General features: G+C 39.6%; 1 protein-coding gene across 5 annotated transcripts in view; it reads left to right on the forward strand.

The window, feature by feature from the left end:
• The window catches only part of znf536 (zinc finger protein 536), a 240464-nt gene that overhangs the window by 64112 nt on the left and 148634 nt on the right, over nt 1-27718 (forward strand). For all 5 annotated transcript variants that reach the window (XM_086026490.1, XM_086026489.1, XM_086026486.1 and 2 more), the window contains one exon: nt 25838-25920. Coding sequence is in view for 2 of the 5 variants with exons in the window: in XM_086026486.1 (XP_085882612.1) it covers nt 25838-25920 (83 nt within the window). In the remaining 3 variants the exon portion in view is untranslated. The remainder of the gene's footprint in view (nt 1-25837; nt 25921-27718) is intronic.

Genomic DNA, 27718 nt, shown 5'->3' on the forward strand with positions numbered 1-27718 from the left:
TAACAATTTCAACTAAAATGCTCCAAAAGCTTGGCTAACGAGTAACAAGCCACCTTAATTAAAATAAATGCACCTGACACTTGGATCCTTAGACTGCAAGACAGAAATCCTAACCACTTGTCCACTGTACTTAATGGAGACAATTCAGAGTTGCCAACCAGTTTTACCCTAACTTTGAATGGCAGAAAAATTTTCTGATACTATTTTTGTCAGCAGAATCAGTACTGAAGTCACTTGCAGCTTTGCTTACCAAGACTGAACAAAGTTGTGCTTGAATGCAAGAAACCCCTCATGAATTGTTTCTGTATTTGCAGGCTAATAACAATCGAGACCATGTGCGTCTGCCTGAGTGTGTGCATGTGTGTGTGGCTTTAAGTGCGTGTGCGTTTAACTAAAGTTGATGCACAAAGAAAAGACGCGGGGCATTGATCACTGGGGCCCTAAAGCTATTATCATGATCTAATTAGCTTTAACATACGTCTGTGTCACGGCCCGGTGCAAGGCCGACTCGTCCCCGATTCCACGCTGTCACTGCCTAAGCTCTAAATATAGCACACACACACACACGCACGCAGACAGAAACACACACACACGCGTTGTTTGAGTTTGGACACTTAAATGCAACCAGAGAAATGTTTGGTCTTTTTATTTTTAATGTGGATGCTGGACAAAAATATTAGGACACCTACAACAAGTAAAAAAGTAAAAAGGTGGAGTTTGGACAAATGTTTCAGGACACTGAGAGGTGGTGGAAAGTGGCATGTGGCCTAAAGTATTGGGACACTTACTGAGTGTAAAGTTATGAAAATGTGGCCAAAGGTATTGGGACACCTCTGGGATGTGAAAAGTAAAATAAAAAATGGGGACATTGGACACAGGTACAGGGGCACCAATCGGAAGTAAAAACCATAGGAAACGTGGACAAAACTACTGGGACACTGACAGCACGTAAGAAGTAAAAGTGTGGAGTTTGGACAAAACCTTTGTGACAGGAGGTGGAAAGTGGTCTGTGACTTAAAGTATTGAGACCCCTACTGAATATTAAGTGATGAAAATGTGAACAAAAGTATCAGGACACAGAAATTTTGTGAAAAACAAAGAAAATTTGTCCTCCACACAAGTATTAGAATTGAAAATGAATATGTGGACAAAATGAATACGATAGCTCCATACATACAACTTTTCAAAATCTGTTGATACAGAGATAACTACGATTTAGTTTTTTTCTTGTCCAACCTACAGTTATTTGTTCAACTGATCAAGAGAGAGAGTGTCTCAATACTTGTCTCTATTTGTATATGAAGCGTATGAGAAAAGAAAAGACCTTCAGGATGCGTCATCCATTAGCACTGATGCTATATTTAAAAGACGTCATTGATTATGTGCTTCTTATCTGGGCTGCCCTCTCGAGTCTGTATTAGTTCCCAGCATGATTAGCAATGACGTGCTAGGCCAACACAGTGGGTGGCGCATTACAACTTCACCTGCTCACTTTCCGTATTTCATTGTACAGTTGTGGTGAAAAGCGGGAAGCATGAAGTCTGTTCCCACTCTGTGAAGGACACCCCCCCCCCCCCCCCCGGAGCTCCTCCTGCCCTGGTTTGATTGATATGTGAAATCCGTCTTCCTCGGCGGTCGCTGTGTGTGCGTGTGAAAGGTACTCATTGTGAAGTGGAGACCACTTTGTCAGGAAACAATTGCGGTAAGACTTAAAAAAAAAAAGATACAGCCACTCATTGTGCCGGAACTTTAATTTTGCGTGTGAGGTCATTTTAATCCTGATGAATTTTCATAGCGGCGGCCGCTAAGAGTTCAATGGCCGCTCCCGAAAGGACGCGGAAGAATGGGAACCCACCCACGGGCCCCGACGACAAGGCCACATGCACTTAACAGCGGAGGCCGGGAGCGACGTTCCTTTGTCCGGCTTAAATGCGTCCCCAATGTGTGCAGCCACAAAGGAGATTCCCCCTCAATGGAACCATGATTCCCGCTTTTTAAACGTACCGCCGCCGTCCCCAAAATCACCGGCCAGGATAAACACCATCAAAGCCTCCACCCCAACTTTTTTCATCGATATCAACTTTGTGCTATTCACCTTCTGGGTACAATCAACCTTAAAATGCACTTAAACCTTTACAGGTGAAAATCGTGTGAACTTTTAAACTGTTGACTTTGGAAAGTTTTGACATTTCAGTACCATTTTGCACAACTTGCTATTCTCTGAGCAAGAAGCAAAATTCACAATAGTTTATTGGTCCATACTTCTGCGACACTTCCAGCCTCTCAGTTGCTTTGATGCAGTTGATGATATTTCGAGATCCGTGGCCTCTTCCTTCTAATAACATTTGGAAAAGTGAAGCACAATGAATACCGGTACTTTCCAGGTTCACTGTACGAGTATTTTGAAAGCAAACAATCCAACTGTGCAACTGTCCAATAGTAATCGTCGAAATACACGTCAAGATAACAAGTGGTGCCATAAATTCCCTTTCAACCAATAAGAAAGTAGAAGAAAGTTATTGATGGAAAACACATGCAAGTACGAATGGAGAAACATTTAATGACATTTCCATTACAAAGGGCAAATAAGGCCAAGTTCACACTGCAAGCCTTAACCCATTAAAGCCTGGAACGCATAATCGTGTTTCTACCACTAGAGCCAGGAGCGCTGTTGCGTCTTTCTACCCATAAAGCCGGGAGAGCGTATACGTCATTTTCCTTTTTTAATCCAATATCGGTCTCTTAGCCAATGGTGATGGTGTTGTGAGCCCGCGGAGGGTGTTCCGTAATTTTTTCAAGTCATAATGGCGGATCCCATTGATCGCGGGAACTCTGAAATAAGGGACGGCATAATCATAGACAGACTAAAATATTGATGAATGTCCACCTCTGGTTCAGCTCGCTTAGCTGTTTATTTTCACAAATAGCCACAATTTATTAAATGTTTTCCTGACAATTCCGCATCGCAACTTGGCAAAGTTTCCAGGTTTTTGGTCAGTTTTGGAGCAAACATGTTTTCTTGTGGCTCATTAGCATTGAGGCTAAACGTGAAGCATGTCTCGTTTTGGACTGTGACGGGGTGCTAGCGTGATTCATAATGCTTATTTATGTAGCATGTAGTTGAGAGCAGCAGGGGGTCCTGGCTGGCTTGCCATCCTCCACGAGAGCTTCGTCTTTTTCTTATGAAAATTGTTTTTCCCCCTGTCTGTGCTTACGATGAAAATAAATTTGTTGTTTTTGATCATGCCCCAAAAATAATGACATAGGAGTCAGTGGCCATGAGATGGAGTGCAGCACTTTTGGTTAGCCACCCATTCTGGTCGGCAGCTAAACGATGAATAAAAACAAACAGTTTTCTTCATCTACTTCCTGTTTTCCTGCAAATGTAAGCAGTGGTGAAGTCTAAGCAGCTTTAATCCTGATGTTTTCAAATCTCATTATCTTTTCTGATCCTTCGCTTTCAGTTAACATGAAGATATTAAACCGTAAGAGCTGTTTTGCCCCAAAAAATCATTTTAATGTACTACTTAACATATCTCTATTAAATTAGAATACATTTTTTTAATAAAAACTATAATAATCTGTCATTCTATCTTCTAATGAAATCAATCATGAATAAAATAACATTACCATATATTATTTTTATTCAAATAGTTTTTTTTAAATTATATATATATATATATATATATATATATATTGTTTTTCAATGATAAAAACATCTAAATAAGGTATAATAAAAATTAAAAGGTGATTTTTTTTTTTAATGTTTTGATGTCATGCTTCACATATTTAGTGAGTTAAAATTACAATATAAAATGGTTTTTAAAAATTGTGTGTGGTAGTTAATGTTGAGCTTCGGGTGCCTCCAGTGAGTTCAGGCTGTACATACAGAACATGGGCCATCTCCATCATGCATGTAACGCTTCTTATCAGGATAAATAGTGTAAAATGTCCTCATTGTGTGAGTGTGATGTGTGTTAAAAGGGGCCCGGGGCAGTAGGTTGTGTGTGTGAGGGGGGCATCATAAATTGACCTTGTGAACCATGGAGGGCAACCATAGCGACCGTGATGGCGACCGTGGCGGCAGCGATAGCAAGCTGCCCATGAGGCTCGACGTTTGCGTGACTAAAGACGCACAATTAAGGCGGCTGTGTCTGTCCGTGCTTTGTTGTCGCCGTTTCGAGTGCGCCGCTAATAGCCGCCCGAGAGGCGGGGGGGTTGGGTCGGGAACGGGGGGATGGATAGGGCTGTTAACGCTGGTGGCTAAAAAGCATCATTAGGATTCTCTCCCTCCTCTGTATGGAACTCCAGTATCAGTTTGAATTCCACTTTTCACCCAAAAATGGGAGAATATTGTATGACATCATTTGCAAAGATTCGTAATCACATAGTTCTCCAATCAAGAGTCGAAGCATGCCTGCTTCAAGTTGTTTTTCTTTCCCAGTTGAAGTTTGCTGTAAATCAAAAGAGAATGAAATGTTGATTATTGGTAGCCTAATAGCATCATTGACCAATTCTTCATGAACCTTCTGTCATAATACCAATTTAATTTCAATTTAATTGTCAGTTTTTTAGGTCATGGTAAAGGTTGAGTCTAGGTAATTGGAATACCCCTGTTCGTTCAATTTGTTGTCTTACTTTCTGAAAACGTTTAAAATGACTAGTCCACTAATTCTAATGGTCTAAGGAACCAAAATGTTCAACCAGACTGTATCATACTGTCTAATGAAAGTCCCCTAGATAGCACTAATATATCATGTGAAATAACTTGCATGGGCTCATGGAAAATAGCACAGCAGTTACATAATTATACATTTTCAAACAGGTGCTACTTTAACACATATGGTGCAGCACGGCATACAAAGAGAACAAACAACAATACCCACCTTCTCTGCCTCTTCTTTTAGCTTTTAATTCCACATCATCTGCTCAGCTCAGTGCTGCCAGGCATGTTCCTGGCTTCATGTGGTACTACACTTCTAAATTGGAACTTGCCTATATACTAGAAAGAACTGCTGCTGAATCATCTGCGATATAATACGGGTTCAATAACTCTTCATCCTCATTTTTCTTTTTTTTCTTTGTTTTGTACGATTATTTACGTATCTCATGCAAACATTGTCCTCCATCTTTTATTCTCTTGGGCGGGTGTCCCTTGCCACCGCGATCACCCGCTTTGTGGAAGATGACGCACACTTATTTTTTTATTTTTTTCCACCATTGTGACCGGTTGTCAATGGGACCCTCTCTCTCAGCGCCCCCAACCCCACTCTTTGCCGCATCGCTTAATGCTAGCGCTAAATGCTTCATTAGACAGCTAGGCTACTGTGAAAGTGGTGGGACAATGATGGGGTAAACAAACCAACAGGAAGTAACACACACACGCAAACACACACACTCACTCAAAATGGCCTCGCCATGGCGTGTGGAGATCTTCCGTGCGGCGTGATGGCGTGGAAAAAAGTTTATTACCTCCCACAAGGACGCCGTTGTTGTTGTTGTTGTCGTCTATTTGCAGAAATCAAAGGTCTCTCTGTTAGCTCAACCCCCCGTGCCCCCCACCCACCATCACCCCCCCACTCACCCTTTTGTTTGATTCCTTTCTCTTTTTTTATTTTTGCATACGTGACGCCGCCACACACGCAACGGCTTTGTTTTTATCCAAAGTGCATCAAAGGTTGCTTATTTGTTTTTACCTTTCACAAGTAACTGTGGCCAACTTGTTTTTATGCTAGAATGGCACCTCGCAGTGTCGATATATGGGACAGTTCGCACCTTCACAAGAAATCAAGACTGACTGTATTTTTAATCATTTTTGTTGGGTAGGGCCATAAGGCCTTTAAACGAAGAAAAAAAAAAATCCAATTTCAGATTTTAACTGATGCCCTTAGCAACTGTGATGTCATTTTCAATCGACAGGAGTGACAAAATGGCCGACCCAGAGATGGCTAAAAACGTGTGGATTAACTCCTATTCAACAAACGCAAAATTAATCAGAATGCTTTGTTTCAACTAGTAGGCATGCATAGAACATATTCTTGAAAAAATGATGTTTGGGTTGATTCCCCCTTTAAAAGGCATGGGGGGTGTGCCCCGAACAGCCGGGCTAAATGGATCTTATTTAGCGAGGCGTCAACATGTGTATGAGACTGCACGCGTCATTACTTTGTACTCAAACGTGTTGCTGATGGATGGCGAGGCCGGCCGAGGTGCGCGGACCCCTCCCCAAACACGTTGCTTGATTTGCACCCAGAACCTCGCAAACAGCCGACCAACACAACAAAATCAGTGCTTTGGTTCTATGGATAATGGGCAAAGACAAACAAAAAAATATATATATATTAACATCAAGGGTGCTCAAAGACCAAAATATACATTTCAGTAAATATAAAAGAACATTTAGAGTATTCAATGGACCAAACGTACATTTTCGTAAACATCAAAGAAATCAAGCAACACCAATGGACTTAAATGTGTTCATTATCACATGAAATTCCGTGAAACTTAGAACATTGAAACCAGGGGCGGAGCCAGAACGTGGCTAATGGGTGGGCCTGGAAAAATCAGGGTGGGCCTGAATATTCCGTTCACTGAGCACAATCCTCCTGTCCAGACACATTGTATATTCAAATAAAATGACAAACTGAATAAGATGAAGTTCAGATCTTCTTTAGACAACCGCAATTATGCCATTCTTAATATTCAATAAAATAAAAAACACAAATTTAAAAATAATATATTAATAATTTCCAAAAAAATTAAAAGTATTATAACATTTTTCCATGAATCGCACTGGGTCGGCAGTCTGTCAATCTGGGTGGGCCTGTGCACACCCAGGCCCACCCATGGCTCCGCCCCTGACTGAAACATGAAAATCATCATGTTGAAATGTGACTAATTAGCATGCTTTAACATGATTGTCACAGTTTAATGTGATAACTTATCATGGTGAAACTTATCACGATAAAATCTAAAACATATGGTGGTACATGAAACTTCTCACCATTACTTGAAACTTATCAAATTATTCCGTGGAGCTTCTTATGTTGTAACATGACATGTATTACATTATAACATGCTATTTAACTTTTTGAAATTTCTGGTGTGGCAGCAAAACACTTCCATTGCGTAAGAAATATGTCGATGAAATAAAAATCCTTTATAAGCGAAGGCTTGCCGCACGCTTGTGAATGACGACGTCTCATAGCAGATCACATAACGGACGCCATTTTGTCATTCGCCAATCTTTGCTATGGTACTTTCGATTTCACAACACTCATGATGGTGTGCGTGCACGCGTGTGTTAAATTGCGTTTGGACTCAGGTCTCCCTTCGCCGCCGTGCATTTGGACAGCGAGGCGACGTTGATTGGCTTTGTTCAGTCTTCCTGGCAGCCGACACCAGCTGACATCTGTTCCCTCCTAACCACTCAGACTTATCTCCATCGGGGGACGCGCACGCGCACACGCACACACACATGCTGTCACACAGTGGATATAAAGCATGACATTCGCATTGTTTTGGGGGGAGCAGATTTTGTGGAGCTGGAAAGAAGCTTGGCTGTGAGATTGTGCCAAAAGCTTATTGCATTGCTAATTAAAACATTACTATCACAGTAATAAGAATAATAAGAAAACTGATAATCACAATGATGATGATGATGATACAGTGGATCTTGATGAACTATACAAGCAACGTTTTCAGTCACATCAACATTCCCACATAGCATGCTAGTGCAAACAGAAGTTCACCTCTGAGTGACTGAATGGGCTAACTCCATTTTTGGTCATTTTGTAGGTGTGTGAGTTCAACTTTGATGGCTGCAATCAAACCTGGGGTCACCTTGTTGATTTACTCGATATGGAAATTATTATTTCTTCTAGATGCTTGCTTTTAAAGAAATGTTGGTTTTGCTCGGATTTTGTACTTTGGACGTATTAGATTCTGTCATTGTATTCATTTTCATAGGTTGGCTCCTGGTTGGTATCATCTAAATTGTCCAAAAGAAAAGTAAAAAACTGGGGTTAGAAAAAAAATAACCAAAAATGTTTAGTGCAGTTTGGTCCAATTCCAAACAACCATCAAATCCATCACCATTGCATAGAACTCCCTTTTCTGTTTCTGAGTTCTATATCTGAACCTCACTTTGATGGCTGTGGCTATTTAGTTTTTCATTTTTTTATTGGAGGTGGCCCAATGTTGCAATGATGATTCAACAAAAGTGCAATAAAAGAGATTGATTTGATTTAGACCAGCATTCATCTGAGAGATGGCCCTTTTTTCTATTCATTTCTATAAATGCCACTAATGCAGTTAGCCCATTCTAGTTCTCACAAGCTCATTTCACCCTGATGACAAAGTTTTTTCTTCTTTTTTTTTTTTTTTTTTACCTTGCTTAATTTACTGGGGTTGTTCTTTCTTGGAATGAGTGGGCGTCACACATAAAAGAAGCCAAAGAAAAAGCAAAACACTTACATCCACTAGATTCAGCTCTCTAATAACGTCCTGTATACTATGACTTGGCCACTTTGGAGGCACGCTGTACTTTTCCCCAAAATGTACACTTCAAGGGTGTGGACATTTTTATGTACCACTCCATTAAAAATACTTATGTGTGTGAGCGTGTGTGTGTTGGGGTGTGTGGGCGTGTGTGTGTGTGTGTGTGTGTGTGTTTGGTGCAGACATGTGGAATGTGAAGGGAGGGTGGCATCGACGCACACATTTTGCCTCATTTTCAAAATAGTGTGCAAGAAGACAGACAAAATTAGGACTGAAGTGAATTCAAACGTAAAGTACAACTAAAATTAGTATTAATAAAACTAAAATATTAATTAACTGTATTAAAATAGCATTTAAAGACAAATAAATATTAAACATATAAAGTAAAGTACAAATTACAAATAAAAATAGATAAAATTACATTGAAACTATAAATAATGTATGCATATAATAATATAATGTAAATAAATAATAAATAATGAATAAAAATATAAATTAAATGCAAATGAAATTAAATGACAATTGAAATGAAAATTTATTTCAAAATAAGATATTTAATTACATGAGTTACATGAATTAAAATAATGTAAATAAATAAATAAATGGGATGAAATACAAAAAAAAATCAGAAAATAAGGAAAATTCGATAAAATAGTCGTTCGAATATTATTATTCAATATTATTCAATAATATTATTGAAAAGAAAATAATGTCATAGCCTCAAAATATTGTGAAAAGGAATAAATACAAAAAAGTGAGCACGTATGTGAGAAAAGCCTGTAAGAAATTAGCCCCAAGCGCCGACTGTTGGGAAGTGGACATTTTTGTCTTTTTGTTACAATTAACCACAACACATCAGATGAATGCGTGTGCACACATATGGGCGCTAGTGTGTGTGCGGGGGTTTGTGTGGGTGTGTGTGTGTGTGCAAGGCGAGCAGGTGGCAGCCATATTTGAAGACGACAGTAGGGGTCTGACCCATGCCAGGCCCAATAAAGCGGCCTTGTGACGGAGCTTATGTGACACACCGTCCCCGGGGCGAGCAGGTCCCTCGCTCTTTCGCACACATGCCACACACACACACACGTTGTACATGCACACGCAAACACACACACACACCCACACACCCCGACGCACGCACACACACCCCCCCCCACACACACACACGTTGGATGACGACACATTGGCATTGATGCGGTCCAGCCCACCCCTTTTGTCAAAAGTCTAACACGCTGCCGACATGATGGCAGTGCAGCTGTGTGTGCATGCTTGTGTGTGTTGGTGTGCGTGTCTGAGTGTGTGTCATACGCCGCGCACACAATGTTACTAAATGCGCTAAATGCACGGTACTGAAAAATAATAAGTTGAACTTAATGAGCCAATGGAATAGGAAGTGAGCCTTATGTTCTTGCAAAACAAAGCTGTTGTCATGGAATGTGTACAAATCCTTTTTTTTTTTTACCTCAGTCGCAAACAAAGCGTGTGCTAGCCATTGTTTGCATGTTAGCTGTGTCTTAGCATGCAGTACTTGTTTTAGTAGTGTTGTGACCTCTTTTGTTTATTTACAGTGGCTAGAAAATGTCTACACACATGTGAAAAGCCTACTAGAACAACCGAACTTTAATTGAGGTTAATCAGAGGCACGTTAAATGGCGGCAGGTGTTTATTAACTGGCAAAGTTTGAATCTGTTAGTTAATTCTAAACACAACCACATACCCAGTTGTGAGAGGGTGTCTACAGTTGTGCAACCAGACAAATTTCAGTTGTTTATTTTTACCTAGCCTCTCAAAAGAGTTTTTATTATCGCATATTTTTTTAGGTCTATTTATTGGTGGAAAGGTTTTGAAATAATTTAGGTTTTATTTTTGGTTTTATGTCATAATGGGTTCCACCCAGAGCTGGGCATCGTCCCTCCATCGCCGAGTCCCCATCCTGCATATTTAATCGACCCACATGGTCCCAGTCGGTCGGAGTCAGTCAAACGGCGTCGTGAACGTACTTAACCGATACCACGTCACGTGCCGTGCTATAGACACGCGGTCGAGTAAGAAAAAAATAAAACAGTGTTGTGTACCTTGCGGTCCCACAGACGCAATGAAATGTGCCCCATATTCTTTTTATTTCACCTATCACCACGCTGTACGTGCGCGTGTGTCAGTTGTTTTTGTTTGATCATTTTTCTTCGTTTGGCGGCAGGTCTGCTCGTGCGGCGCCTGCGTGTTATGTGAAAATTACATTCTCGACGCCGATTGGCTGTCGCCAACAAGGGGACTATGTGGGTCGATTAAATATGCAGGACGAGAACTCGGAGACGGAGGGACGATGGCCAGCTCTAATTACGCCCCTTCTATTAAATGTGATAGCTGTCGATCAAACTGATGTGTGTCAATTTCAAACCTGCCCAGTTCTACATCAACACCAATGATGTCACTTCCGGTCTATTCCCCTTTTTTTGTACAAGCAGTGTGGTAGCCATTGTCACCATGTTAGCTGTATTTTAGCCTCAGTTAGCAGTGTGGTAGCCTCAGCTGTGGTAACTACTCTTATCCTGTTATCTGGGATTTAGCCTCTGTTATTTATCCATTTGTCGCAACGGGTATCTAAAAATAACCTGAACGTGTAATGCATGTCATACAGTATCGTATCATAAGTCCTTGTATTGCCAATCGCTAAGCGTGCCTAACTCAAATACAGACCGATTTCTCTGCGTTTTCACATTATTTTCTGTCTCCACAGCGGAAATGCCACAGTGTGTGGCACACGGTTGTACCAATAAATCTAGGAGGAGCTCAAAATGCACATTTCAACCATTAGAAGGAGATAATGAATTTCCCTCAAAAGGTATATCTCCGAGTGATACTCAAAGATTAATTTGCATCCGAAGAACGGAATTAATAATAAGTGACTATTGCTGCGAAATGTAAACATAACCTATTTAAGCCACAATTCACGATACTGAGACAAGATACTCTGAATGGTCGATGCAGCCAGTGAAGTTCGTTCTTTGCGACCCTCTCATTAGTCCAGAAAAGGATCCTCGTGTAAAACTGATAACAGTGCTTTCAGAAAAAACAAACAGATGTTGTCAGTAACAGTGGCAATGCAAAATGGCTGCCCTCTACCTTCAGCCGCGAGAGCCAACTTGCAGTCCAGGTTATTTTTAGATGTCTGTGTTTGTGGTGCAGTAGGCTCCGTTAGAAGTTTAGCTTTGTTTTAGGCCATGCTGTTGCCGTGTTATCAGTGTAGTAGCTTCTGTTGTGTATTTACAAGGAGTGTGGTAGCAAGTCTTAGCATGTTTAGCCGCAACAGCTACATCAAGTAGAATGGCACTCAGTACAGCATAGAGCTTCACCAGGGTAAAAAAAATCGTCAAAAAATCAAATTGAATCCGACTGTTTTATTGAAATATCATGTGAAGTTCCATAAAATAACAAAAGAAAAAATTAATAGTGTCAGGAAAAAACTGAAATGAACTTACTAACCAGTAGACTAACATACAAATGAACAAATGAAATGTAATGAATGTTTGTTACATTCACTTACGTGTGCATGTGTGTCTTCACAAAACGAGAGGCAGAAAAGAAGAAAAAATGCAAATTCCTGCGTTCTTAGCAGCCTTCTTGCTTGCGAAAGAAGAGAAAGAACACCCACAGAGGAAAAAGATGCTTTATCTGCCTTGCCCCAATTTGATTACACATTGCATTTTCCCCCTCCTTTTTTTTACATTTGCATAAATGTCCTGCTCAGCATGTTTAAAGTTGTTTTATTAACGCCTCTTGAGACTTTTTTTTTTCTGTTCCCCCGCCTTTACGCGTCAGGCTCACTAATTGCTCCGTGATCTTTCGCCGCTCAGCCTCAGTGCTGCGCAAACATCATAAAAATAACTTGCAAAAAAAAAAAAGTGATCAAGTATAAACTTGCTCTGTATTCATTCATGGTAGCCTTTGTTGTGTATAATGACATATTGTGGTATATAGCCTCTGCTAGCATGTTAGCTGGCCTCTGCTATCTCTGATTGAAAAGTGTGCAGGCCCTATATTAGCATATTACACGGTGTTAGCCTGTTTTCGGTTCATTAGCCGTATGGACGCCTTTGTTAGCCATGTTGAAGCTCCGCTGCTGTCTATCTCTTAGCATTGTGGTAACCTGTATTAGCATGGTAGCACTCTTCTTGCCACTGATATGTTTCTTAGAAGTGTGGAAGCATTTGTTAGTTTTGTTTTAACATCTGTAATGTGTCATCTAGGATTGCATTTGACCATGTTAGCTCACTGTTAGTCTCTGCTACCTCACCCTTAGCCATTTGGTAACCCTAACTGATTTTTAGCATCTGCTTTGGGTTTCTAAGCAGCGTGGTGACATAATTTCTTAACTGTGTTTTAGATTTTTTGTTTTGGTCTTTTTTTGGCCTTAGCAGTATGGTATCATCTCTTAGCATGAAAACAATGTTTTAGCCACTTTTATATAAAAGATTTGTTAGCAATATGGTGTCCTTTTTAGCTATCATTTAGCATCTGTTTCATTTCTCTTAGCATCTGTTTCGTGTCTCTAGTAGCAGTGTTTCAGTCTATATTAGCATATTAGCAGTGTTTTAGCCTCTGTTTTACATTTGTTAGCAATGTGGAGTTCTTTGTTTGGTGTGTTTTGTCATTTTATCTGTCCATTTGCAGTTAGCAGTGTCAAAGACTGTAGTAGTTGAGTTTATCGTCTAGTGTTTTAGCATCTTTTCTGAAACAATTTAAGCAGGAGCTGCTGATTGGTTTATAACATATGGTGCATTCAGAAATCAATGGCAGGGGAGTGTGATGTGCCTCTCTGAACACACCCAGTCTCAGAGTCGTGTTCAGGCATCAGAGTGTATTTCCAAATTCACCACATATCTCTCTTCATATTATGTTAGCTGTGTTTTTATAGAAGTAACATAGTGTTACGTCTATTAGCGGTGAGCTAGCAGTTATTAGCAGTGTTTTAGATTTTGCTGTCTCTTAGCAGTGTGGTAGCCTCTGGTAGCCTGTTAACTTTATTTTAGCCTCTGTAATCCGGTTCTTAGTAGAGCCGAAGTCTTTGTTGTCGAAGTCATCTGGTGTCTGTCCTTTAACACATTAGCTGCATTTTGGCCTGTTTTCTGTCCCTACAAAACATGTCAGCTTTTTTTTTAAGCCTCTGCTTTGTTTTTAGAAGTGTGGTAGCAACTGTTAACATGTTATTTGTGTCTTAACATGTGTTTCAGCCTCTTTGTATTGTGTTACCGCATATTAGCTGTGCATCTGCCTCGATTTATTAGACTGTTAACTTCATAATTTCTTCTTTGTTCATTACTATGACACTAAACAGCAATGGCAGGAAAACCTCATTTCACAAGTGAAACAAAAAAATTGAAAGATCATAATAAGATGATAAACACTGTATAAAGAGCTTGCACATTAGCATGCTAGCACACTACAAAGATGAAGGTAGTGTCCCGACAATGAGCCCCTTTCTCCAGCCTCCTCCCCGTTCTCCTCCTGAGCCTCCTCCTCTTCTTCTTCTTCTTTTCCTTCATAAACAATGAAAAGTTAATGAAGAGGTAACTTAATGATGTAATGAATATGGCCGTTCAAGGTCGAATCGGGCTGCAGTCTGGGCACAAGACGGCCACCACGCGCCGTTTATGTGTCACGCACACACACAGATGCGCACACGCATACACATGAATAAGTACCATCTGTTGTAAAGTGTGTGTGCGAGAATGCGCATGTGTATGTGTGTGTGTGTGATGATTAAATATTGAAAAGGTTCAAATGGTACAGTCGAGATTTGGGCCTTTGAGTCAAGTGGATCGATGGAGCTTGGCCGCTACTTGTTGAGTGCATGTGTGCGTGTGTGTGCGTGTGTGTGTGTGTGCTATAAAATACATACATAGTTATACAGCCATGAGTATGTTATCGTACGATATTGCACCATATGTTATCTTACTGTATGGTATAATTTACAGTAGTAGGTTGTCATATTGTCGTCATTTGATGCAACGTGATATATCGTATCAAATTATACTGTATTTTTTCATATCTTGTCTTATATCATTCTTATATCATGCTGTGCCGTAACTTATCCTTTCTTATCTAATTGTATTGTATGATTTCTGTATTATATCTTATTTGAGCTCATCTTGCCAAGCTATGCCGTGTCATACCTTACCTTAAGTTTATTTTGATTGATTGATTCATTGATTGACTTAATTATTTATTTATGAGCTTGCATGTATATTATGTTTTCGTATTGCACCCAACCATAACAGTCATGGTAAAATATGTGATATATCACATATGTTGTCCCATACTGGACGATATTTACTGTGAAACAGTATGTCCTATCTCATCATTCCGTACCATAACACCAAATTGTAGCATGGTACGCTACCATATTATAAAAAACTGTCATTGCGCATATTATCTTGCCGTGCTGAGCCCCTCCCTATCGTGTCATATTCTGTCATAATTTGGTATACTATAATCGTAATTTATCATTCTGTGTTGTATCTTGGCTTAGCTTGCCTTACCATATTTTACCGTATGTTATCATATCGTACCATGTCATACCTACCTTACCAAATCGTGCTGTGTCACATTTTGTCTTATCTGTCCGTGCCGTTCTGTACTTTTCCTGACCATACATTCTCTCATCTTACAGTACCATATCTTATTCTATGACACCTTACTCTCCCTTATCGTGCAGTATTTCATCTTGCCATATCAACTCTGATCTTACTTACTGTATCTTGTCATATCATGGTACCGTGTGAAACAATATACCACGTCATACAGTATCATATCATTCCTTATCATATTGTAAATTATCAGGCCATGCTGTGCTGAACCTTATGAATTAATCTTATTTAATCTTATCTTACTGTATCATATCATCATCATCATCATACTGTATAACATTTGATCTTTTTGTAATATTAGGTATTCTCATTGCATCACATCTTAAAGCGTTGTATCTTCCCTTGTCTTAGTATACTGTACTGTATGCTGTATTTATCACATCTTATCGTATCATAACTATAGCCTTCACACTGGTTTTGAGTTCTAGTTTCTGACAATTCTTATTTTGATGCTAATACGCTAACAAGTAACAGTGCACATAAAACCTTCCTCAAATGATGTTTTGGATAAGATCACTGAGATTTGTCCCACAATTCAACAATTTTAGAGTAGCAGCTGCCCGCGTTAGCCTTGAAATGAGGCCCGTTTAGCTCATCCATATTGCAAGCCATCTTCCACCCCCAAAATAAAAAAAACGCTAATCTGAAACATCGGGGGCTTGTGTAAACACCTTCAGACGTCCTCGTTGATCTATTTTAAAAAGACTCTTATTGTAATCAAAAACAATAAGCGCTCCAAAGTCCTCCCCAGCCCCGCTTTTTTCTCCAGCCCTAGAGTATGAAATAATATTCTGTGTGTGGGCTCCTCAGCCTCGCCGCCGCCGCTGAGAACGCAAACATTTCACAATAAACTTGTTTAACTCCAGGCCCTTGGCCAGATACGGGACATGCTGCGTTAATTACCAAGGCACGTTAAAATAAACCAGAATAAAATATGACCCCTTTTTCTTCACCACCACCACAATCAGCCATTCCAAGGGATTCAAAGATGTTAAAAAAAAAAGAAAAAAAAAAAGAGGTGTACACCTCGCATATGGTGTTTGGAGAGCAAACACAACAGCCAATCTGCATATAAACATTCCAGCTAAAAGATATTAGAGATAAATAGATAGATCGTAATGCAATATGATAAGCAGAGGTGCCAAAAGGATTCATGTTCATTACTCAATTAGAAGTATAGATAGTGGGATTTAAAAAGACTTTATTAGAAGTTTAAGTATCAACTTCAGCTTTTTACTTAAGTACTTAACTACTTAAAGCACAAAACTAAAAAGTAATATAAAGAGAAAAAATGCATTAAAGCGGAAGTCAAGTCAAATATTCTCCTTTCATTATGTTCTATGTGCCCTGCTAGTCTAAACACGATTTTCTGATTAATCTTGCTTTCACAGCCTTTTTTGTGCTTAAGGAGTAGAAAGTACAGATATTTGTGTTAAAATGTAAGGAGTAGAAGTACAAAGTAGGCTTAAAAATAACTACTCCACTAAAGTACAGAAATCCAAAATGTCTACTAAAGTAAGATAACAAAGTATTTTTAATGTTACTTGACACCTCTGATGGTAAGGTATCACATGGTACGGTAAGGTATGGTATGGATGTGTTGCAGTGTGATATGCGTGCAAGAAGGAACAATACGATATGGTTCGGTAGCATTAGGTAATATGGTACAATAAAGTGTGGTAAGGTTTGGTAAGATACTACAAGATACGACTCAGCAAGTCGTGGCTGACGCAATATAACAGACAACACAAAATGTGGCATTGAAAGATACGATATGATATGGCTGAAAAGATTTCACCTAAGATAAGGTACTGTATGATACAGTAAGATAAGAAATTTGAGTAGAGTTACGATGTGATATGCATACGACAAGACACGATATACGTAATACAGTATATGCAATACCATGAAAGTACAATAGAGCGATGCAATACCGTGAAAGTACGATATGGTGTGGTCAGATTCGCTTGGATGAGACTCAACAAGACATGGCTGACACCATACAACAGATTTCACAAAATGTGGTATGTGATTCTGTAAGATATACAGTATGATGCAATGCAATAACACAAAGGCATGATACGGTGTGGTAAGGTTTGGTACGATACTATAACATATGACTCGGCAAGACGTGACAATGCAATATGATAAGGTCTGATACATTACATTAAGGTATGGTAATATGCTAATTCAATACAATTAATATGTGTACAATTTGCACAAATGTACTAATGTATGATATGATAATTTTAATATAAAGTAAGATACGGTGTGGTTAGGTTGGGTAAGATAAGACATGATATGACATGATGCAATAGAATAAGGTAAAAACTATATATATACAGGGAGTCCTCATTTTACGAACGAGTTCCGTTCCTACACTGGCGATGTAACACGAATTTCCGCGTAGCTCGGATTTCACAAGTCGAAATTTAGGTCAAAATACTTTGTATATAAAACGGAAATACATTAAAATAAAAAGCATAAGATGCTGTACTTAGCATTACTGCTGAGAAGTGGATGGAGGAAGAGGAGAGGAGGGCGAAAAAGGCAAATATACTGCCGGCGTTATTTTTACTCAGGGTCGTGCTCACTTTTGTTGCTAGCAGTAAACACATTGTAAACGTTGTTCAACACAACAAAGGTTTAGCAGAGAATTCTGTGATGTAGCGAGACCACGATCGAGTAGGCGATTACTGGACAAACATGGCGCAGATAAGGCCAAAAATACACAAAAAACGGTCAACACAGACGCCCATGTTTACTTTTCACCAATATTTCCCGCCGCCGCTCCCGCTTCACGGCGAGAGAAAAGAGCCCCCGTTAAGCGCCGCGTTTATTATTCTTCAAAGTCTTGTCTGAAAGTAATATGCTTTAAAGGCACGCTGGTGACCCTGCTCACCCTCCGCTGTGTCTACTTCGGCTTCAGCCTTCGTGTGTGTGTGGATTATTTGAGTTAAGTTGCTGCTGGGTGGCCCCCGCGCCGCTTTCACTGTGTTAACATAAGAATGGAGGCGTCGGAGGAGGAAGAACGGCAGAAGGGAAAAAAAGTGGTGGTGGGGGTGTGGGGTTAAATAGTTTTAGCATAGCGGGGGCCGCTGTTATCCACTTACGACATCAAGACACTCTGTTGTCCATTCTGTTTGAACACCTGGTGGTGCCGCAGCAGAACTGCAAGACTCTCATCTAGAAAGATCAACTGAGAAGAACGTTACAATCGCAATCACGTTTAATTTGTTCCATGACCAATAACGTGGATCAATCTACTCGTGCTTCAAGAAGTTAATGTCAAGGGTGAAGAAGCTGTTGGACGAGGACTTTTAGGGTGTTTGTATACATCAGGAAAGCGACATCGGAACATCTGGATGCGATGAAGCGCCATTTGTGTAAACAAGGATGGTCTCGGCAAAGCCACCCAACGAGCAAGCATTATTGACAAATATTTCAGCTCCTCCAGAGAGATAGACGCTTGCTCGTGTTTATACGATCAAGAGGAGAAACAGGACTTGAGATGATGAATAACAATGAAAATCAGCGATATGCTCTCATTATAACGGAACTTGGCGTATCGTCACGTGTCTTAATGTAACTTTACATTATTGTAATGAATCGCATCTACTCTAAACTCGTCTCATTCTCAGTGATTTATTTAGACTACTTTCATAATTTTTCAAATGTTTCTTCCAGTTGACTGTATTTATATATCTCAATACATGAGGTGTTATACGATTCAAGGACGGTACATTTTAAAGGGGAATCATTCGGCGCGTTTCAGTGCAATTACAATGCGATTTGTTATGGTATGGCTCAGTCCAAGAGTGTATAATTGTCGTTTTATAATATGAATTAATTGTCACTACTGTAAATGTGGCATTTCCTTCAAAGAGATTCATCAAAGACTATTTGTAGCTTGTCATGTTTTTTTCCAACACTGTCACATTTAAAGGCCATTCAAAGCTCAAACTCTTCAAGTCAATGAAATGATTTATATCGATTTATTTTATATATATATATATATATATATATATATATATGTATATATATATATGTATATATATATATATATATATATAATATATATATTTTTTTTTCGGCTATCAATTTTTTCACAATTTAGTCACCCATTTTTTTCATATTTTTCACAATTCACATTTTTTTCAGTCAGATTTTCACTCGTATTGAGTGAATTTTTGCAATTTTTCTAGCGTTTCCAATCAAATTACTGAAAATTGTCGCCTTTTTATTGTTTTTGCTCATTTTCTTTTACTTTTCGTTCACTTAGAATTTTCGCATTTTAGTAACTTAGTATGATTTTTCCACCTTCTTGTGTGACCATTGTATCGTAACTCGCTGTGTAATACCGTATTGGGATGCATCGCAAAACAATATATCATATCGTTTGTCATTCTGTATTATGGGCATCACATCACATCTTGTCATGTCATGTCTCAACGTAGCTTATCATACCGCAGCGTACCTTACTGAAGTGTATTGGGTAGTACCATATCTTGGTGTGCCAGGTCACGTCTGTTGTATTGTGGCATGTCAGCCATGTCATGTCGTATCTTTCATCTTTTTATACTATGATAAGATCTGTCATGTCACATATTATCATAGTGTACATTATCGTGCTATACTTTTCTGTAAAGCGCCCTGTGGTACTTGTCTTGCATTGCATCACATCACATCATATCGTATCTTACTGTAACATTGGAACCATGTTGAATCTTATCTCAATATCTCAGGTAAGCCACCCAGCGTTATTGACAAATATTTCATGGCGGCAGCCTCAAGAGATCAACTCTGATGTTTACATACTGGCGGCGGCGGCCCACTTGAGGACGACTTTAAGAGATCTTCAGATGATAAATAAAAGCCAGGAAAACATCTAAACACTCACATTTAACGCTCGTTTGAAGCATTTACCTGGTTTTGATGCATTCAACTTTGTAGTTCCCAGAAGAGAAATTCAGTTTACATGAATAAAAGATATTTAAGGTTTGTTTGCTTTGCTTTGAGAATACCTGAAATGCAGATCTTGAACCTAAAAAGGCGAATAAATGCCAGGATGTGTCATTATCCACCAACCTTGTCCCTATTCTGGAAGTGAGAAATCTCTGTCCACCAGTCACCACACTGCTGTGTGTACAGCAAAATAGAAATTGATCCAATTAATCCGTTGCAGACACCCCAAAAATATTAACAAAAAACATGTTATGAGAAGGCGGCATGGTGGTCGACTGGTTAGCACGTCCGCCTCACAGTGCAGAGGTTGTGGGATCGAATCCGGCCCCGGCCCTCCTGTGTGGACTTTGCATGTTCTCCACGTGCCTGCATGGGTACTTCGGTTTCCTCTCACATAAAAAAAAAAAACATGCATGGTAGGTTAATTGGACACTCTAAATTGCCCCTAGGTGTGATTGTGAGTGCGAATGTTTGTTTGTCTCTGTGTTCCCAGCGATTGGCTGGAAACCAATTCGGTGTGTACCCCGCCTACTGCCCCAAGACAGCTGGGATAGGCATCAGCACACCCGCGGTATGGATAATGGATGGATGGATGTTATGAAAAATAACTAGTCCAAATTTAGAGTTGTAGGCAAATCCAAATTTTGAGTTGTAGTGCTATGCTCTGCCACAACATGGCAGTCAGCGCTGAGCTCTACTGAAAGAGATGTGGCGTAGTAGAAGAATAGTAGTGAGCAAAAAGAATATAAGCTTGAACATGTTGCTTTATGCTCTGTTTGGATGTGTTGCTGCTTGATGTGTGCGAAAAGAGCAGCCTTTTGAAGGTCTAGAAATAAAACATCGATGCTAATCCCTGTTAGCCCATCTATAGCGTTTAAAATGATGCTAACATTAAGATAATGGATTTTTATTAGACAAAATGATATGGTTTGATTAAATACTTTAGTGTTTAAATATTCTGTTCATTTATTTACTTTTTTAAGCTCGAGTAGGTCTGGACTGTATCCCCTATGATGAACGGGGGTTCGTTGTCGCTCCACCCCTTTAGGGGTACCCCAACATTTTGTTTGCCACCCCAACATGTGAGTCACTGCAGCGCTTTGGCACCTTTATAAGGGGGCTCGGTTCAGGTCAGTTGTGTGTCCTTGAGAGAGATTTGGTCAGGTCCTGATGTTACGTACGGTGATTGTTACCATGGCAACAAAGGCCATCATGGGTGCGTGAGTGATGGGATGGAATGGATGCGCGTTCATGTGCTTTATAAAGCGTTTTACTTTTGACAATCCAAATTAAAGCGAGCTGTCTTACTTGACGTGCTCGTAAACAAACGCCGGTGACCGTGTAATGGCGGTCGTGTGCGCATGTGTTAATGCATGTGTGTGTGCGTGCGTGCGTGTATATGTGTGCATGTGTGGGAGGGGCAGGCGGACATGAGCGGGATAATAAGCGTCATGGCATCTAATCAGATTTCTAAGAGGAATTGATTGTTGTGCGGCAGGCTGCGCTTGACAATAAGCCCGTATTTAAGTGTTAATTTTTATGCTAATGCAGGATGCGGCTCGGTCCCACGACAACCCCACCCCCGCCCGCTGCCAATATCAAAATTGTCCCATGCACAAAATGTCAGCTCGCCAGCCGGTGTGAAGGCTTGTAATTTATGAGGTATGTTTCTATTAGTGTGTGTCACGCTTGTTAGGGAGCTGCATGCACCTCTTCGTGATGTCAACTTTCTCCACATTTGCCACGGTTTTGGTTCATTTTAAAAAGATTCTTTGTCAAAGTTCAAAATTGTTTTTAGTCAAATGTTTTATTTTATTCTTCTTGATCATTTTTGTCAATTTTCAGTGTTTGTGGTAAATTTTCACTTGTTTTATGATTTTTTTTTCCTGATTTTGTTCACAATGGTTTACTTTTATAAATTATTTGACAAATTCCAATTATATTACGATAAAATTTGCTGATTTTTGGTGGGAAATTTTTCAATAATTTATATTATTTTCCCATTTTTGTCTGTTGCCTGTTACCATTGTTCTTAGTTTTTCAATTTTTCTTAGTTTTTCAATTTTTTTGACAAAACATTTGCAAATTGTTTAAAACCCAGTCAGAATTGTCATAAAATCAGTAAAAAAAAATAAATAAATAAATTAGTGACTTTTTTTTTTCAAAAGTGTTACTAATTTTCAAAATGTTTTCGCCTGTTTCCTTTAAATTTTCAGTGTATATTTTTCCCCCCAAAATTCCATTTGTCTATTTTGGTCAAATTGTCATTCATTTCTTTGCAATTGTCACTACTTAAAAAAAAAAAAAAGACAATTTTGAGCATTTTACCACTTTTTTTTTTTTCATCTTCTGGCATATTTCAATCATCAACCGTTTCACAATTACTCACATGTTTTGACTATTTTCACTTGTTAGTCATTTTCGAAATTTGCGAATTTTTTGGGGGCGACAAATTTTCCCTCATTTAAGACCATTTCGACTCCATTTTTACAATTTGCACTGGTTCTCTGGCCATTTTTTCATGTTCCGACTCGTTTGATTTGGATTTTCACTCAATTTTGTTCATTTTTTTTCTTCACTCATTTCTCTCGCCTTTCAATGCTATTTAACCATTTTCACTCTTTTCATTGATGATTTCACTCAGGTTTTTTTTTTTAACCATTTGGTCCCTTTACCAGAAGTACTTTGCAGCGCGCATAAAATGTCAGCTCGGCAGCCGGCGTGAAGGCTTGTAATTTATGAGCTATGTTTCTATTAGTGTGTGTTACACTTGTTAGGGAGCTGCATGCGCATCTCCGTGCCGTCTTTCACCGGCTTCTTTATCACGCGTGCATGAACGCACGCACACGCACGCGTGTTGTCGGTCGGACGGTCTCAGCTCAGTGGCTGCTACACCAAGGCCTTCGTGTATTATCATATATCGGGTGGTCCTTGCCCCCCGGACAAAAGGCAATTTAATACGATTTAATGACATTGCCAAGAATCGTGTGTGTGTGTGCGTGCGTGCGTGCGTGCGTGCGTGCGTGTGTGTGTGTGTGTGTGTGTGTGTGTGTGTGTGTGTGCTAGTGGGGATACAAGCGAGGAAGAAGAGGAGGATGGAGAGATGTGAAAATAACGTCTGTGTTTTTAACGACAGTCGTGTCACCTTCACTCGGTCGCTTGCTCCACAATCCGACAATGATAACTCATGATGATGTTTAGAGGCTTCTATTATTTAGGATAGCAGTGAAAAGTTGGACTCATTTTGGGAATTTTTAATTTTTTTTTTTTTTTTTTTTACATTTTCACTGATTTTATGGTAATTGTGCACTTATTTTCAGATGAATTAAAAACATTAATTTTCATGTTGCAGTCAAATCTCAATAAGTTGTTGTTATACATTTCAGTTTTCATTCATTGGTGGACCATTTTTACTCGTTTTATAACAATTGTTAACTAATGTTAACTAATTATTTTTGACAAATGTTCACCTTTTGTTAAACACTAATTTCTCGCCACATTTTTGGCCATTTTCACTTGCTTTCATTTTTGGACAAATTTTCCACCAATTTTGTCAAGTTCATACTCGTTTTGTGCATTTATCATAAATTTTGGGACCAACTTTTACTCATTTATTGTTGACTCATTAACATTTGTACTTATTATTTGATCCATTTTGTCAAATTTTAAGCATTTTCTTTAAAAAAAAAAAAAAAAAAGATTAATCTTTTCTGACAATTTTGAGTCATTATTGACAACCTTTTGTCACCATTTTCTTTGACAATTTCGCAAATTTTTTGGGAGCAGTTTTCACTTGTTTCTTGACAACAGGGGTAGTTTGCAGTGATACTTTTGTACATACTTAAAGTTAGATTGTTGTGTTTTCACTGGTGGTGTGGTGTTTAAATGGCGGCAGCGGCATGCTGGCGCGCGCCGTGCCACTAGAACGCCAAAGCATCCAAACTGCACTCGGCGGGCCCCAGAAAGCACAGTGAAAGGTTTGGATCCAATTCACATATAGGTCAATTAAATGCACCAACATCTGCTCTCTCCCCACCATTTGCATATAGCATTCATATGTTAATCATGGCCCTTGTTTTTTTTTTCCCCTCTTCCTGGGTGTGTGTGTGTGTGTGTGTGTGTGCGTGCGTTTCCTTCTCCTGTACTTCCTCCCCTCCTCCCAGCCTCCTTTGTATCGCCAAACAAAAAGAGATGCCGAACATTTTTGGATTCCCTTTTTCCCGTCCTATTTCCACTTCCTCCCTGCGTTAAAGGGGAGGTGTTCTACCCCACCCCTCCCCAACCAACCCATCCCCGCCCCTTCCAACCCATCCCCGCCCCCTCCAAGCCGACGGCCACGAGGAGTCCCTTTAAAAAGCGGCGCCCGGTCTCCTCCCCGAGCAGCTTAATGCCTTATAAATCAATGATGACACAGATGGACCAGCGATAATCTATTTAGAATGCCTCACAGCAAATATTGTTGTGCAGATGATTAGACAGACATTCAGACAGTCATTTTAACCCCTAAACGCCTCCTACGCTCACATGTTTTGCTTATTTCAAGCACATTTAGCAGCATAAGAGACATTGCTTTCGTTTGCCGTTCTGCTTTCGAGGACTCCTCAACTGTTGGAACAAATGCGGCCTCGAACGCTACATATGTCGCGTTAAAATAATCACCCAGAAAACATTCTAATCCACATTAATCTCATATATGATAAGTGCTAATTTGGTAATCGCTGAAATCTTTTAGAAATACAATCCGCTCATGGCCAAATTGACCTTAAAATGTCCGCTTCAAAGCAAAATGTCTTGCCTTGCCTACCAAGCTTCATGTTGCCTCGCCAAACTGGGCTACTGGGTTACGGGGCTGGATGTTCAAAAAATGATGGGAGATGTGAGAGAGGCATCATCAACGTTCGCAGCCATGCTCCATCAACACTTACTTGATGATGATGATGACTAAAAATGTTTATAATAGCCTTGCCTGTCTGTATAGTAAACGAGGTTCAAGTTTGGTGGCAAACGGACAAAATGTCTCTGTGGAGTTTGTCTTTTCGGGCATGGATTCTTGAGACTTTTTTTGCTACTCGACGTTTGATAGACACGTCTACCAAATTTCAGCTGTTTTTTTCTTCTTTTTTTTCCCATATACCAAACATACATTCCACCAGGATGAAGACAGCTATAAATCTGTTCTTTTGATTATCATAATCCATTTTTTGGGGGAGGGAGCGGTGGTAGGATGTCCTCCATCCAGGTGGAGGAGGGAGCATGGAGGAATAGGATGAGCACGACGATAAGGAGCGCGGGGATGAAGTGCAGCTTGTCAGAGGTGGCAGCTGGTGCGAGCACGCCGATAAATATAAGATGCTATCGACCGCGTGAAAATGAAAGATCCCAGAGTGGCGTGCAGTATTTAGCTTCAGCGCGGTGGCCTCGCCTTTGTCCGCCGGGAAGGGATGGATTTCCAAAACGTGCCTCCGGGTGCACGCTTTGATTTCATCTGTACCGTCGGGGTCAAATTTGACCCGTTTTGACATTTGACAGCAATAAAAATAAGCTAAATGTCATTCTTCACCCTGAAATTTAATGACAGCTACAAGGTTTTTGTACATTGACTCAAATGGATTTTAGATTTACCAGTCGATTTTAAATCAAGTGAAATGTGAAATGTATTATATACCTTTTGGGATTTTTTTTCCCACCACACCTTCTGCTAATGGTGGCCTCTGCTGTCCCTTCAGGTGGCGTTCCCACCAGCAGTGCCAGCCACAGGCGGCTCGATCCAACACCGAGGTTCACTCCAGTATGCTGTTGGTGTGCTAAGGTAAGCAAAGCTGTGCTGTGGTTTTGCCAAACGCGGAGCCAGGGTGAGCCATGGCCGATGACGTGGTTGTGTTGCTGCCAGGCCATCCGCTCCAATAACAACATACAATACTCAACAACACCAAAAGTTTATTTTATGACCATATTTGGCAATTTCTGAATATGGTTATTATTGGGGGGTTTTAAACACATTTGACACTTGATGTGTCAACACCCAATTTGTATTCAATTGTGTTTTATTTATACTTATACTCATACTCAGTTTTCTTTAATATTTTTAATGCAATATAATTGAATTAATCATTTAATTTTTTTTCAATATTATGTCCAATATTTTTCAATTTAATTACATTATTAATGAAGACATTTTTTTCTATCATTTTAAAATGTACTGTATTTAACAGATCCATCTAAAGCTCAATTCATCACTGGAAAAATCCTCCCTCTTGCTCAACAAATGCTAACGAACAACAGTCAAATGTTCTACCTGTAATTCATAACTTTGTCGAAAGCGTTAAGGGACCTAAAAATAAGTTATTTTATTCCGGTTTTTTGAAATAATCAGTTATCTGAATATCAGGGTCGGAATTGACAAAAAATCCCAAAAGGTACATAATACTTCTTCTTACAGTTTGTTTTAATAGTTACTTAGTAATATTTCTTTTTTTAATATTTGGCAGTTGATCTTAAACGTGTCAACCATTATATTATAATTTCACATTTTTCAGTATAACTTTATTCATGCTTCTTTTCTTTCTTAAACTTCTTCATACTTTTAATTTATTTAGCTAGTAAGTGTTTTTTTGCCTCTCTTACATAGTTTTACTTTTGATTTAATTAAATGTTATATTGTACTTGTTTTTTACTTTTTTAAAAACTTTTGGGGGGGAATCTCCCTGTGGAAGTAGTCAAGTAAAGAAATCCATAATTCTCAGAACACTCTTGAGTTGATGTGCTTTGCCTTCAGCCTGTTTCTAAACTTTATCGTCCTGGCCGTGCGATGATAAAGAACATCTCGCACATACACCAACTGTTCATCACTCACTCGCCAGTTTGACTTATCCCCAAAGGCGTTGTGTCTTTAAGCACACGCACACACGCGCACACACCCAATTTGTAACAATCTGGATTGTGATAATCTGCCATAATCATCTGCCACATGCCGCCTAAAAACACACTCGGGTGGCATTCCGCCGCGCTGCCTCCACGCGCCAATGTCACTACCTTCCCAGTCAATGTCACCACGTGTGTGTGTGCATGCCTGTGTGTGTGCGCAAGTGCACTTGCGTACGTGTGTGTGTGTATGTGTGTGTGTAGGCATGTTGGGGTGCGGGATTGTTGCGCAATTTATGTTTGGCATTAGTTTAATTGAATCGTATATCAAAGGCGTGGCGAGGCTCAGGTGCTTGAAATGCCGAAAGTCAAATGGAAACCAGAAGAAATGTCACAAATATATTTGACAACATGCCTTGCACGCCTGGATTTCAAGTTAGGGTCTCAAGGTTTCAGGTCTCAAATTAGGGTGCCAGGTTTGAAATAAGGATCAGGGTTACAAATTCAAGTTTTAAGCAAGGGTTGGGGTTTTAAGCAAAGGTTTCACACAAGTCATGGTTTATTTCAAACTGGAGTGAGAGTGTCAGGGTAAGATTTTCAACGTTAGGGTTTCAAGACTGGGTAAGAGTTTCAGAGCTAGGGTTTCAAAGTAGGGTTTCCAACAAGGATTAAAGTTTCAAGATAACATTAGGGTGCCTAACAAAGGTTAAGTGTTTGGAATTCAGGTTTCAACCTGATTTAGGCTT

Source organism: Filicampus tigris, chromosome 3, assembly GCF_054856515.1.
Source record: "Filicampus tigris isolate MCC_2025a chromosome 3, RoL_Ftig_1.0, whole genome shotgun sequence".
Classification (NCBI taxonomy): Eukaryota; Metazoa; Chordata; class Actinopteri; order Syngnathiformes; family Syngnathidae; genus Filicampus; species Filicampus tigris.